This window comes from Oreochromis niloticus, linkage group LG6 (assembly GCF_001858045.2).
Source record: "Oreochromis niloticus isolate F11D_XX linkage group LG6, O_niloticus_UMD_NMBU, whole genome shotgun sequence".
NCBI classification, from domain to species: domain Eukaryota; kingdom Metazoa; phylum Chordata; class Actinopteri; order Cichliformes; family Cichlidae; genus Oreochromis; species Oreochromis niloticus.
The window spans coordinates 10,397,242-10,410,370 of NC_031971.2; the positions used below are offsets into that span (position 1 = coordinate 10,397,242).

At 39.1% G+C, this 13,129-nt stretch overlaps 1 protein-coding gene across 4 annotated transcripts in view; it reads right to left on the reverse strand.

The window, feature by feature from the left end:
- Positions 1–6,154: 6,154 nt before the first annotated feature.
- LOC100691490 (vasorin) overlaps positions 6,155–13,129 on the reverse strand; it is a 34,835-nt gene continuing 27,860 nt past the window's right edge. For all 4 annotated transcript variants that reach the window (XM_025907685.1, XM_025907684.1, XM_005461653.4 and 1 more), the window contains one exon: positions 6,155–10,780. In XM_025907685.1, coding sequence (XP_025763470.1) covers positions 8,669–10,759 — 2,091 coding nt within the window. In that variant the 5' untranslated portion in view covers positions 10,760–10,780 and the 3' untranslated portion in view covers positions 6,155–8,668. The remainder of the gene's footprint in view (positions 10,781–13,129) is intronic.

Below are 13,129 nucleotides of genomic sequence, written 5' to 3' on the forward strand. Positions count from 1 at the left end.
AAATTCAGTACAAGATCTTTCAGTAAGATTTCTTCTTTGTCCAGTCTTTTTCTTCAAGACATCATACAATATATGAAAATGTGATACTTCTTAAAAGTTCCTCTTAAAGCCAGAATTCAGTCATGTCTTATTACTCAAAGGATTTTCCTTGCAAACAACAGTGGCACAAGACAAAACTTTCCTTGGAGTTCCCATACTCCTGTCTGATTGATGCCTCTTTCACGTTATATGCATGTTTGCAGCATGTTTGCAGCATGTAGTTTACCACCAGTTAGTGCTCTATGGTGAGGAATATTAGTGAGCTATTAGTCTTGCTTGTTATGCTTCACCATGAAGGCCTAAAAAGTGCAAGCCTCTTCTAATCCCTCCTCTGTGCAGTCATGTCATCCTATCACAACATGATCCGGCCTGGCCCAGAGGGCCTATTGTTGTGCCGAGAAGTAGTTGCACTGGAGCCCAATAAAACCTCAGCTGCTGCCCCAAGGCTCTGATGAGCACAAGTCCTCCCCTCATACTGTCTACCTGGAAGCTGCCTGTGCTGGCTGCACATTCTTTCCTTTTGCCTCTCTCTGTCCATGGTGGTTAACTTTTCTCTTTAATCTTCCATGGCTCCAGCAACTGATGTACCAAATGAAAGAAAGAAAAATACAACCATTTCTGATTTCATTTGACAAGACAATAATTTATTGGCACGCAAATTCAAATTCCTTTCCATTTCTGCTCTCATTTCTACTTTCTTTGTCATCGTCATTTCATTGCATCTATTAGTTACAGCAGAGATGGCAAGATCTCCAGTTTGCATACTTTTACAAAAATGTTTTTAGCTAGCAGATCCAGCTCTCTGTGCCATGTCGGGTGGTCCTGTGATATGCAGTGTTAAAGACTTAAATTTTAACTTCTGCCTCAAAGAACATGGAAATCATTAGGGGCCCTGGGTAAGAGGAGACCTTTGGATTCTATGGGCAGATGAATGGTAATTAAAGCTAATTCAATTAAATGTTGTATTGCATTTCAGAGAGGGTAACAGCTATTCACAGCTTTATCCACTTTGTTTTTCTCATGAGAAAAGGAACTTGAGATCTTAACCATTTTGAAGGCAACTACAAAGTGAACCAGTACTGCATCTCTTTAAGTGATTCATTTTATCCAAGAGCAGTGATGTAAACACTGTTACCATCAGTCTGTTCCCCATGAAAAAGGTAAGTTTTATTAGAAATAAGGAGACTGTTTTTTATAGGCCACCAATTTTGGGGTGCTTTAGAGAAGTTCATTACAGATATTATGTTCTTCTGAGGAAAATGTCTGTTACCTTCAGTGAACAGATTTGCATTCATCTCAGAGTTCATAGATGCCAGCATGGATGGCGTGTGCCTACAGGTGTGTGTGCCTGCATGTCAGAGTTAAATGTCCTGACATTGAGCTAAATGTCAGGTATATGCAAATATCCTGACATGAAACTATGGCAGGAGAAAGAAAAGTTTAGTTTGGATTTAAATTTTCATGTTTTGTTTTATTTAGTTTTTTACATTTGCTTTACATTAGAGGCCACAAAATTCTGAGATTGTAACATTTATTTTAATTTTTGGAGTGCATTGTAGCAGTGGGACTAGGCATTTTAGCAACTTAGTCCCTAATGATGTGAAAAAAAATTAAAGCAAAACTAGGGTGTCCCTAAGAGGTCAAACACACTGAAACCTAGATAGAAAAAATAAAAGCTTTAAAAAAACAGTGGAAGTGATTTGGGGGAGACAATAATGTGACAAAACAGTTTCAGAAGTGACCGATAGCAAGCATGTATCTACAGTATTCCATAAATCATGCGATTAGAACACACATTACCTCTTTTTATTCCCCACAACACCAACAATTCTTTTTTGTGTACTTTTGCAGCATTTTTGAAGTGCATTTGCCCTGTCAGGGCCACTGTACAAAGCCGGCCATTTGCTTAACCAAGAAGATTTGTTTGAGTGTATCCCCCAGAGCCAACCTGCCATTTCTAACATTATCACCTCCTACACTACAGGACATTCTCTTCTTCTGTTTCCCCGTGTGCATTTGTTTGTGAGTTATTTGTTAACATAGGAGTGGTTTTCTCCAAGTCCCCACACCTTTCCCGCTGGTACACCCGTATCTCCTTGGCAGTTACACCAGCAGTTTAAAAAGTAAACTGTTGAATTTACTGTATAAACCCAACAGAAAAAGGAAAAAGTAAGCAGCAACTAAATACAACAAACATCATGAGGTCATGAGATGCCAACAAAGTTTAATAGAAAAAAATGACCAAAAAAGTTAGCTTTAAAAATTCACATTTTTCATTTTAAAACTAAGAAACCTTGCTGTGACACAGGGTTGACTAGTTTTACCTATGGAGTGGTTTGCTTGTAAATATATTTAGCTGTAAGAGAATGACTTTGGAGTTGCAGAGCAGTCTGATACATGTCCTGTTTCACATGTAGAAATCTGTGAGCTAATTTAAGTCCAAATTTCAAGTCTTAAACTCTCATCTCGTGCTTGAGGGCATCAAAGATTAGTTCCAGAATATTTTCCAATTTAAATGCCACAGCATTAATGTGGCTGCCTTAGATAACAGAAGGGCAATTTAACAGTAATGTTATGAGTAATGACAGACAATAGCTGGGTCTTTTTATTTTTTTGTTTTCTGTCAAACTAGTCAATAACAAACCAATCACACAGTGGTAAGTTGGTAAGGCAGGTGAAATGGTAACCACAACATTTGTTTAATAAACTTTAGGTCTGAACTCCACTGTGGATAATCAGCAGTCTCTGGCCTGGATACAAACCCCAGGACATAAAACTGAAGTTGCAAATTTCCCTTCAAAGATTAGAAATGCATTCCAGAAAAAGACCACAGATCTCTGATAAGAATTCTTGCCAAAACGTTTAGTGCATTCAAAACAGATTTTAAAATCTATGAAGCGTGTGAATCTTTTTGAACTGAGATATGTAAGCTCGTTTGTGCCAGAATTTTCTTTGTCCTGAAGATACAAACCAGTGTGCAAGCAGCTGTAGTAAACATCTCTCCATCTCTGTGTGGTACTTATATATTACACAGGTATGTGAGCACTGATAGAAAGATATATTGCAGCACAAATGAGCTGCGTGTGGTATTCATGGTTGGAAGTTATGTGCAGTATCTACACATAAGTATGCATGCACATTGAAGCAGTGAGTTGAGAGGTTTCTGGGGTCTGTTCAAATCATTATCAAGACCAGAGATCTGTCTGCAGTTGGATTTCACTTCATTCACTCTTCCCTCGCCTCTCTTTTCACCGCTCACTCCATCTATCCACCCCCAGCAAGTCACGACTGCATTCATTACAACCAGACTGTTCAAATAAATCAAGCCTCTCTCCCATCCCCGGCCTTCTTCCTTCTCTCTGAACACCAAGCACATTTAGAGGCTAATGAGGGTGACAGACTGTAAAGTTAAGGTTTGTTTTAATCTAAGGACTTTTAGTAGCCTTAGTTTATATTTTGTATGCACTGGGTGTTAACATTAACTGGTTTTACTGGTTCATTTTAGTAAAAAACATAAATACCAGACATAAGTAAGACTAGGTGTATTTTAAATGTTTACCTTGGGTTATGTTTTTTTTTCCTCTATCTGATATGCAGCTGGCCAACTGTTCCTTAATTGTGGAAGCCATCCCAAAGCATTTTTTGCTGTTTGTTAGGCTAAAACAAACTGAGCATAAACATGTTTGTTGTTGCTTACCTTCCACTGACTCTCCTCTGTCAGAGTCCAGGGTGGCTGTGGCTACAATGTAGCTTGCCATCACCAGTGTGTGAATGTGTGCGTGAATGGGTGAATGACTGGATATGTGAAGCGCTTTGGGGTCCTTAGGGACTAGTAAAGCGCTATATAAATACAGGCCATTTACCATTTTAGAAGATGCCCTCGCAAATTTGCTTTCTTTGTAAGTTCATCGCTGAATTTCACATAACAGGTTTTACTGTTGATCAGACATTCCCAAACTCCCTTCCCACAGCTTTTTTTGGTCTTCCAGCTCATGTTGCTCTTTTTATTAGGTTAATTGAGTGACTTCTAAAAAAGCAACCTATCTTTTCTTACCACAGCTATAGAATGCCATAGAAGGGTTCAGCCATCAACAGTGGTTGCAGCAAACACACCAAACACCCAAACAAAAATGTTTACCCTCCTAGTAATTTTCTGTGGAATTCAGAATGATAATCTATAAAAGCCTGCTCTCCAAGCCACAGTGGCTTCTGTCAGTTCTCCAGCTCTTTCAAAGAAATCTCCTTAATGTTAATCTCTTCCATGTTTTAGATTCCAAAAGGCTGTAATCTGTTCCATGAATATATAATTAGGTATTTGCATTATTATAGAAGCTCCCTGCCTTTATGTTCAGCTGGTCAACCCTTCATGCAGACCTTTCACACAGTGAAAGCGCATTTAGTTTCAGTCTTGCATTTAGTTCTTCTCCTTTAAACTGTATCCAAACAGAACAGTTTGCACATTTGTAACTTAGGCCACAAAGATTGGACAAGCAGAGTAGGAAAGATCCAGTCAGTGAGATCACAAAGCTAAAAATAGCATAATAGGTCTAATTAATAGCATTCGGGCATCCTGGCATTTTTACATGCTGGCTTGATGAGACATCTGAACGATAACTCATGTTTAAGTTACATGTTCATTTCCTTTCAAGGCCAGTCTGTCTGTTACTAATGTCCATGACATTCTAGGCAGAAGGTCCACTATTTTTAGATAAGAACGGTGAAGACTGAAGTCACCATTTTTGGTGTTTCTTGGATAGGCTCTAATCGGCAGTCTTTTTGTTTTTATACTTGACCTAATAATCTAAACTTCTACATGGTTATTAATACCATGTCTACCTGGATTTTCTTCAGTTGCTGGGACAACCGGGGATACTAAATTGGCCATGAATGGCAAGTAAAGTCCTCAAAAGTACAGTTTTTTTTTAATTTTACGTATAAACATACATTGTTTAGTGTTTAAATATGTCTTCCAACAAATTACTGCATTTTTGTAAACTTAATTAATCCATCAAAAATACATGGGAATGGGGCGCCGGTTTGCACATGCCACCATGTTGCCCCTCCATCAATACTTTGGCTGAGATAAACAATGCCCTCTTGTCTAACTGCATTTTATGTATATGGATAGAAACAGTCCACATACCTAGTATGCCAAAGTGGAAAAAAAAATGTGAAGAAAAGAGATAATGTGACCGGCATCTGGATAAAATCTCTTCCTCTTCTTCTCCTGAACTGAAGTCTGGGCTCTAACACATGAAAATGTGCATAAACATGCCTCCTACAGAGTAAAGAGACATGAACGTTCCTTGAGCTGCCATAGACTCCTATTTTAAAATCTCCAACTCTGCTGCTGAAAAAAACACATTTCCATCTCTCTGAGAGAAGTGAACAGGGGTAATATTTTTATGACTTAAAGCCAATGTGAGTGTTCGAGAGATGCTGACAAGACAAGGCCAGTCAATGGCACTTCATCGGTTTTTTTGTCATTTTGTGCTTTTTGTAGCATGTTCAAGTGCTCGAGATTTGGCGAACAAAATAATCATTTACTTGTGTGGTACCGCAAATTAGCCTCTGTGGAATCTGTGTAAGACACCCATATATAGTATAGCTAGGGTTTGCTAACAAAGCCTGCTAGTGTTAGCTGATAACACTTGAATGTCTGCTCGAATATCTATGAAGTAGCAGAGTCACTTAACATCTGACTCGAAACCTGTTTGTTAGTGTGTAAAATTTTCCACTGGCATCTGTTCTTCGCCATTAGGGGAAAAATACTTAAAATGACCTCCATCCACAAACCAACACAATGTCACCAAGTAATCATGTTGTGGTTTAGGTTAGCTTAAGTGTGTGCATGTGTATGCATGTGTGTAATGAGGTAATAAGGAGTTACAGGCTGCGTGTAATCAGCTCCTGTTGTTAATGGAAATCCTTTTCTCAGTTGTTTACCATATTTCTATGACGACACTCGCGTTCATTTAAAACTAACACACAGTCTCAAAATGAGCTCGAATTCTTCTAAACCACACTGGCAGGATACACTGCAGTGAAAGATCATATAAAAGTATCTTCAGGCTTCAGCCAACACCTCTTGATCAAACACAAAACCACAGTCGTGTTATCATCAGAGCATTTTAATACTGTTCGTTTTCTCAGCATTGCTTTTATGGCAAAAAAAAAAAAATGTACACAGAAATGCTATTGACAGACAGAAAGAAAAACATACAACAATGACAAAAATACAAGTTTCCCTAAATAAACAGGGAAAGTAGTGTAACAAGCATGTTGAAAATATTTCAAACATTTCCTTCTCCTACGACTGCCCAAAGCAACACAGCGAGTGTTTCAGTTGATATGTTGGGATTAGGGGAAAACACGAACATCTGTGGCTTTGTTTAGACTGGAGAATTGACAAAATAAAACAGTGAAAACAGAAAATGGTGGCTTGATTTTGGACAGTTCGGGAGTATTATATAAGGACAATATGGGGTTGGAAGCATAAAAAAGGGGACACAAAAACAGCCGTTAAAACACACACACATACACATCTGAACAATCAAACTCATGTAAGTTACTGCTGTTAGATAACTAAGAATCAAGTAAGGCCTTTTTTTCTCAAAACCCTGACAAAAAGTGACTGCATGGTGCTTCATTTTTAGTTTGTAATTTGATGCAATGCCATATGTTGTGAGACAAAATAAAGGCTCTATTGTTCTCGAAATGCACATCAGCATGTAATATGACACTCAAAGATGTCGGTAAGGCTCTGGAGCAATGTTGCTCAGGCACTTCTTTGTAAACCTATTATACTCAGTGATAGAGTATGAATCCTTTTTTTTAAAGGAAGAAGATATAAAAAACTGCAAAAAAAAATATTTAACCCCTAGCCCCAGACAGGAGAAAAAAGGAAATAAAACAGATACATTTCATTGCTTTTAGCATTTACATTTCACAGTCTGGTTGGCAGTAAACAAGCAAAACTACACAAACCAATAATAGTCACTGACCAAAAACACACAATGATGATGGTTAAAGTCAAGGGGCAGACAAGTAAGAGGGTATGAGCAAACAAAAAGCTAAAGGGGCCACTGTCTAGACGATATCTCTGGAACGATAGAGTCAGCAGCCCCAAGAGAAAACTAGTGCCTAAAACTCAAAATCTTTGAACTTCCTTTCTTGGCACGTGTGTGCTGCTTTATAGCAATGAGCTCTGAGGCTGAAGGCCTTTGAACAGTTTAGGGATCTTTGCTGTTCAAAAACAGTCTGAGCCTTGTTTAACTATGTCTTTATGGAGTGGAGGCAGACCTGGCAGAGACACTAAAGTATCTGACACTGAACTTTTACATTCAGTTTAAATTTTGGAAAAAACAAAAAGCAGTCTGTATTTTATGTAAAAATGGCTGAGTTTTAATTAAAGTAGTTTTATGAATCAGCTTTAGTAGACATTTAATTTCCTCGCTGCTTTTGGATCTCCTCTTTGGAGAACTTTAGCTTTTATTTACTTCTCCATTTACTTCTCCACTCAGGACAGTCAAAAATCCACCATTTATGCATGGGTTTATAGGCAGGGACAATTACTGTTTAAACTCATGTTAGCAATACTGCAAAAAAAAACAAAAAACAAAAGACATGCTAAAAATACAAAATGACGTGACAAAAATGGAATACCGTAATATCAACTAAACACTAATAATCTGCCTCTGACGGCACAGAACGATGCAGGCAAAGTCCATTCCCATTTACCTTTCACAGCAAATATATTTCCCACAAAAACCTAATGCTGTGAGATGTGGCAGAATTATGGTTGATGGGTCAGAAGAATCCAAATCTGCACAAGACACTTGCATGTTTTTGTTTCAGATACTGTCCACAACATAATATAGTTGAGTTCACACAGCTCATATGGTCTTCAGCTTATTACTAATTTTCAAAATATTTGTATTAATTCCATTTCCTTTTGAGCATTAACCTTGTGACAGTCTATAAGTGGAATATTTGAAAGGAAAATCTGAATATTTTTTTCAGTGCATGATCTTTTTATAATCCTTATGGTGCGGTCAGAGTTGGTTGAAACTCCAGTTTGTATTGGGACGTGTGGTCCAGGTGTTTTCATATACACCAATGACATGTGATCCAGTTCTGTAGCTCAAACACTCAGGCACTTTCCCCATTCCATATCTTCTAAATCCAGCAACAGGATTACAACTCAGTCACATTGTTTCTGTTTTATAAACAAAGACATATTTAATAAGAACTGTCAATTACAGTTGCGTCAATGCAAAAGGCACTTCCGTTTTCAGTTCGCTAAGACCTTTCTAGTAAATTGCACTTAATTTAATCAGTTAGGTTTCACCACCATCCAGTCCTGCTTGATGACTTTTAAACCACTTCCTATTCATTGTCCCACGGTGATTTTGCAAATAACCAATATGATGTCATCGTAATTTTACCATTCAGTGACTCTGAAATAAATCATCCACTTTGTTGTGCCACCTTTTGACCTTGAAAGGATAGTAAGTGCCACTTTTTGAATTTTGGATGTTTGGACTAAAAATTCGATTTCCATCACTAAGTGAGCCATATCAGGATTAGGAACTATGGATGGGCAGTCTTTACAAAATCTTCACAACAGTTAGAAATAAGATGGTTTTAATGACGTAACATTGTTATTTGAAGGGCAGTGCCCTTGCACTAAGAGTGCTACATAGTCCAATCCCCCGTTTTGTTGCATGTATGGAAGTGGCTGAGGAGTGAAACACTGATCGATCTCCGGCTGTTTGAGGGGTGTTGTACCGTTTCCTCCATTCTCCAGACAAGTTTTCCCCTCCAGTTCCATGGGATCAGGATCAGTGGGGCCCAGATCCAACTCCAATCCAGAATTGGCCTGCTTCCTCTTCCTCAGACAGATGATTGTCCCAGCCACCACGGCCAATCCCAGCACCAGTGCAAGAGCAGCTAAAGCAGATATGAGAGTATATGTCATAGATGTCTGTGTCTCCACCCAGGGCTCTGAGGATGTCACTGGAATACCTTCGGTACGAGCCTCTGTACATGACCCCATTTCAGCAGAGTTGTTGGCCCGAGAATTGATTTTCTCACCCAAAGGACTAGCACAGACTGAATAGGTACAGTTTGGTTTCAGACCACGTAAAGTGTATTCAGGATAGGTAGGTGGAACATTCAGTGTAATGGATCGGCGATCAGGCCCTGAGAGGTTACGGTAGGTCAACTTGATGCCACGAATATGCGGCTGTGTCTTGATAAACCGGTGCAAGTCAAGAAGGATTGATGTGGAGGTCACCTGACGTGAACTGATGGCATCAAGTTTATCAGGCATCTCGGTGGTAACTATAGAATCTTCAGTTGCTGGTGGTTGAGGAACATCATCCACATTTTCACAGTAGAGGCCAAATGTTCCTGACAGACACAAACAGCCGAGTTCTCCCACTGGGTCAAAATAACAAGTGCCACCATTAAGGCAGATGTTTGGTGGACAAAAGTGCTCGTATTGCCCACTGGTGGAGCTTGGGAAGACTGGAGGTTCTGTTTTTGGAGAGATAGATTCTTCACTAGGTGGTGGTGGAGGAGGAATAGCATTGGTATGGGTTGTTCTCGGAGATGTGTATGGCAACTGCGGAACAGGAGTACTTCCAATGGGAGAGCCCATTTGCAATGTTGTGGTTGATGGACATCCAAAATCTTTGTGATCCAGTTCTGAAAGCATCTTCCCAGCATTAACTAGAGGAAAGTGGCATCTGGTCTCTTCATGTCTCTCAAGAATCACTTTCTTCTCTTTTAGCCAGACAGGGAACCAGGCTAATGGGCACAAACAGTCAAATGGATTCTTAGCTGCTGTCAGGGTTTTCAACTTGGGGAATGTGTGAAAAAAATGTGGTGGGAATCCCTGGAGATTCAGACTACTGAGATCCAGTTCTTGAAGCCCAGATAATTTATCAAAGTCCTCCACCCTCAGATCCCCCAATGGGTTGCCAGCCAAGCTCAGCTTGGTCAGCCCTTTTAGGAAATCATGTTTTAGGGCCCTGGGCACCTCAGCTAACTGGTTTGATGAAATGTCTAGCTCATGAAGATTCTTCAGGGAGGCTACGAGATCCTCATGTAAAGTAGTAAGCTTTAGAGAGGCCACCTTAAGTGTCTCCAGGTGGGGAGTCTGTAGGTCTGAAGGATTCAGAGTTGGAATATTGTTGTTGCTGAGGTCTAAAAGGAGAAGTCTGGGGAACTGAAGTGATGGGAGCGAGGTTAACTGATTCCCTTGCAGTTTTAGTTCTAGCAACTTTTCTAAACCTTCAAAAGCTTCCAAATGAATGCTCTGTATGCGATTTGAATGAAGATACAGCCTCTCCAGTTGTACCAAGCCAGAAAAACTGCCTTTGGATATATGGGTAATCTGGTTAGTGGATAAGTCTAAGTTCTTCAGTTTTGACAACATCTCAAATACACCATCCGGAATCTCTGTAAGATCATTCTGGCTCAGATCTAAAAGCTCCAACTCCACTAGACCTTTGAAGTCTTCTTGAGCCAAAGTAATGATGGCATTTTGGAAGATGTAGAGATTTTGTGTGGTTGTTGGGACACGGGGCACAATGGGGGCAGGAAGATTAATGCAGAATATTGACCCCTGCATCGGGCAGTTACAGCTTGCTGGGCAGTCAGATGATAACACCAGCCCTGAAGACAGGACAAAGAGCAGGAAGTATTGTATCATGGCGATGAAAGGCTTGCAAATCTGAAAGACACAAGTGGGATAGAAAATGGTTAGTGTCAATCATTAGTTGCTTGCTAAGGTGCCCATATTTAAAAGATAACTTGAAACATAAACCCTGGTAATTTATAAATAGCTCTACCGGTGATATCATTTACTACTCTATGAAATAAATGAATGTTATTTAAGAATTCTGTCAACATAATACTCAAACTCAGGTTCTTTTAGTTTAATAACAAAAGCAACAGTTCCATAAAACATGTCCAAAGGAAGAAATTCAAGTATCAAAGAACACGGAAACATAGAAAAGTACAATGAGGTGGATACACACATACTTATGCTAAAAAACAAAACTTTATTTCCATAAACACAAATATGTCTACAAAATATAATGCCTAGAGCCTCATTATAGTGGATTTGCTTTTTCATATCTGTAATGATCATCCTCCCCAGGGATAAAGACCCATAGGTTAAGTGAGAGGTTAACACAGCCCACCCAGGGTGACCATTTCTGAGAAGATAAGAAGTCAGTTCAGCCACTTCTTAGTGTTTATGGCATCGTTTTTAGCCCGTGAAACCCAGTCTGCTGCAGTGAAGCACGACATGCACAGCCGCAAGTCTCCCATATACAAACATATCCGAGGCGAATATGGTCTGCTGACAGACACATTACACTATTGTTTTATAGTGACAAAAAAAACACAGGACAGTAGAAAACTGTGGAAAATTCAGGCAATGCATTGAAAATTTCCAACTAGTTTTCCAGTGGATGTGTGAATGTTTTTGCATTAGTCTTAAATCTCATCCCGCTTCCCTCGTAATCACCGACACTACAGCACAAGAATTTACAAAGTAGTGTACAAACACTGGTCTACAAAGAGATAATTGTGATCTTACGCATGCATCAAGTTTCTATACTTTGCCCACTTTTATTGTTTATAGTCACATGTCTTATAGGAAGAATAAAAATGAGTCCCATGTATGCAGCTCACCCAAAAAGAAAGAAAACACAAAAAAACTGATTTATACACACTTAAATAAATAACTGCTCTGTAGTCAGTAAAGTAGTTTTAATAATGTCTCTGGATTGAGCACAGAAACAGTAATAAACTGTTCTGCTGTGGAATAATGAATAATGTAAAATTGTTTTAACTTACAAATATGTTGTTGTTTTTTTATAATCACATGTTTAAATGTTCTTATTATGGTACACCGTTTATCAATGTGCATTTCCATCCTTAACATTACATCAGCTCTTTGTCTTTCATCTTCCTCTCTCTCCCCTCCACTCCCTTGGCCTGGTTTCTATTTGTTAAACTCTCGTACTATTGCCCTTTCCAGGACTCCTGAGGCGGAAGTCAAGGAGAAACCTAAGATGTTTTATTAAAGTCAGGCGTGCACACATAGGGCCATACCTCTATTCCCTCCCTGCCCTATGTCTCCTCCATTCATTCCCTTCACCTCATAACATGAGCAAAGTAGGAATTTGCAATACTCTGGGAAATTATTTATGTAGTGACAAGAATGGAAAAAAGTGGTGCTGACAAGTGTTTTGAACACAACACAAGATTTTTTTTGTTTTGTTTTTTTTGTTTAGATGAACCAATAAGGACGATGCTCTGACCTGCTGCTCTCGTGATTCTCTGTTAACCTAAAGACACACTTTTATTTAACTGATCTTCCAGGGCCAGTTAGAATGTTTTTAATGCTGTTTTATACAGATCACAGCACACTGTCTGGGAATTAGAATCTCAGATTTTTGCTTTAGTTACCAAACCAGTACTAGTGGGAAAAAAACAACAAAAAAAACCCAAACAAAAGCTACAGACACAAACCACAATGCACACCCTAATACATACAATGAAAAGATCTAAAATCTGACAGCGTGCTCCACTGAACTATTCCTGCTATGACGGGCTTTTGTTCAGGAGGATGTCTTTATTTAAAGGCACTGCACTCCAGAGTCTGAAGCTTTCTTCGTGTGAAGTCAGTTGTTGTTTACAGAACATTATAGCTGCCTTTCAGTTCTTTAAGGTGCTACCTCTGACACACTTGCTAAGTGAATAGTGTAATGAAAGGAGAGGAATGACTGGAATATGAATGGTTGGAGTATTACACTCTTTAAGCTAGCCTTTATAGGCTTTTACAGAATATGTTTGCAAATCCAAGTGTGTAGGTAATCTCGAGGCCTTGCTCTTGCCAACTAACCACTGTCAGGACATGCATGTTTACAGCCTCTGTGAATGTTCTAGAGTAGAATAGAATAGAATAGCTCTTTAGTGTCACTGTTACAAGAACAACGAAAGGCAGTTTGGCATCGCTCCGTGTGAAATACACAATAGCGTAAGTAAGTATTTACATAATAACACAGAC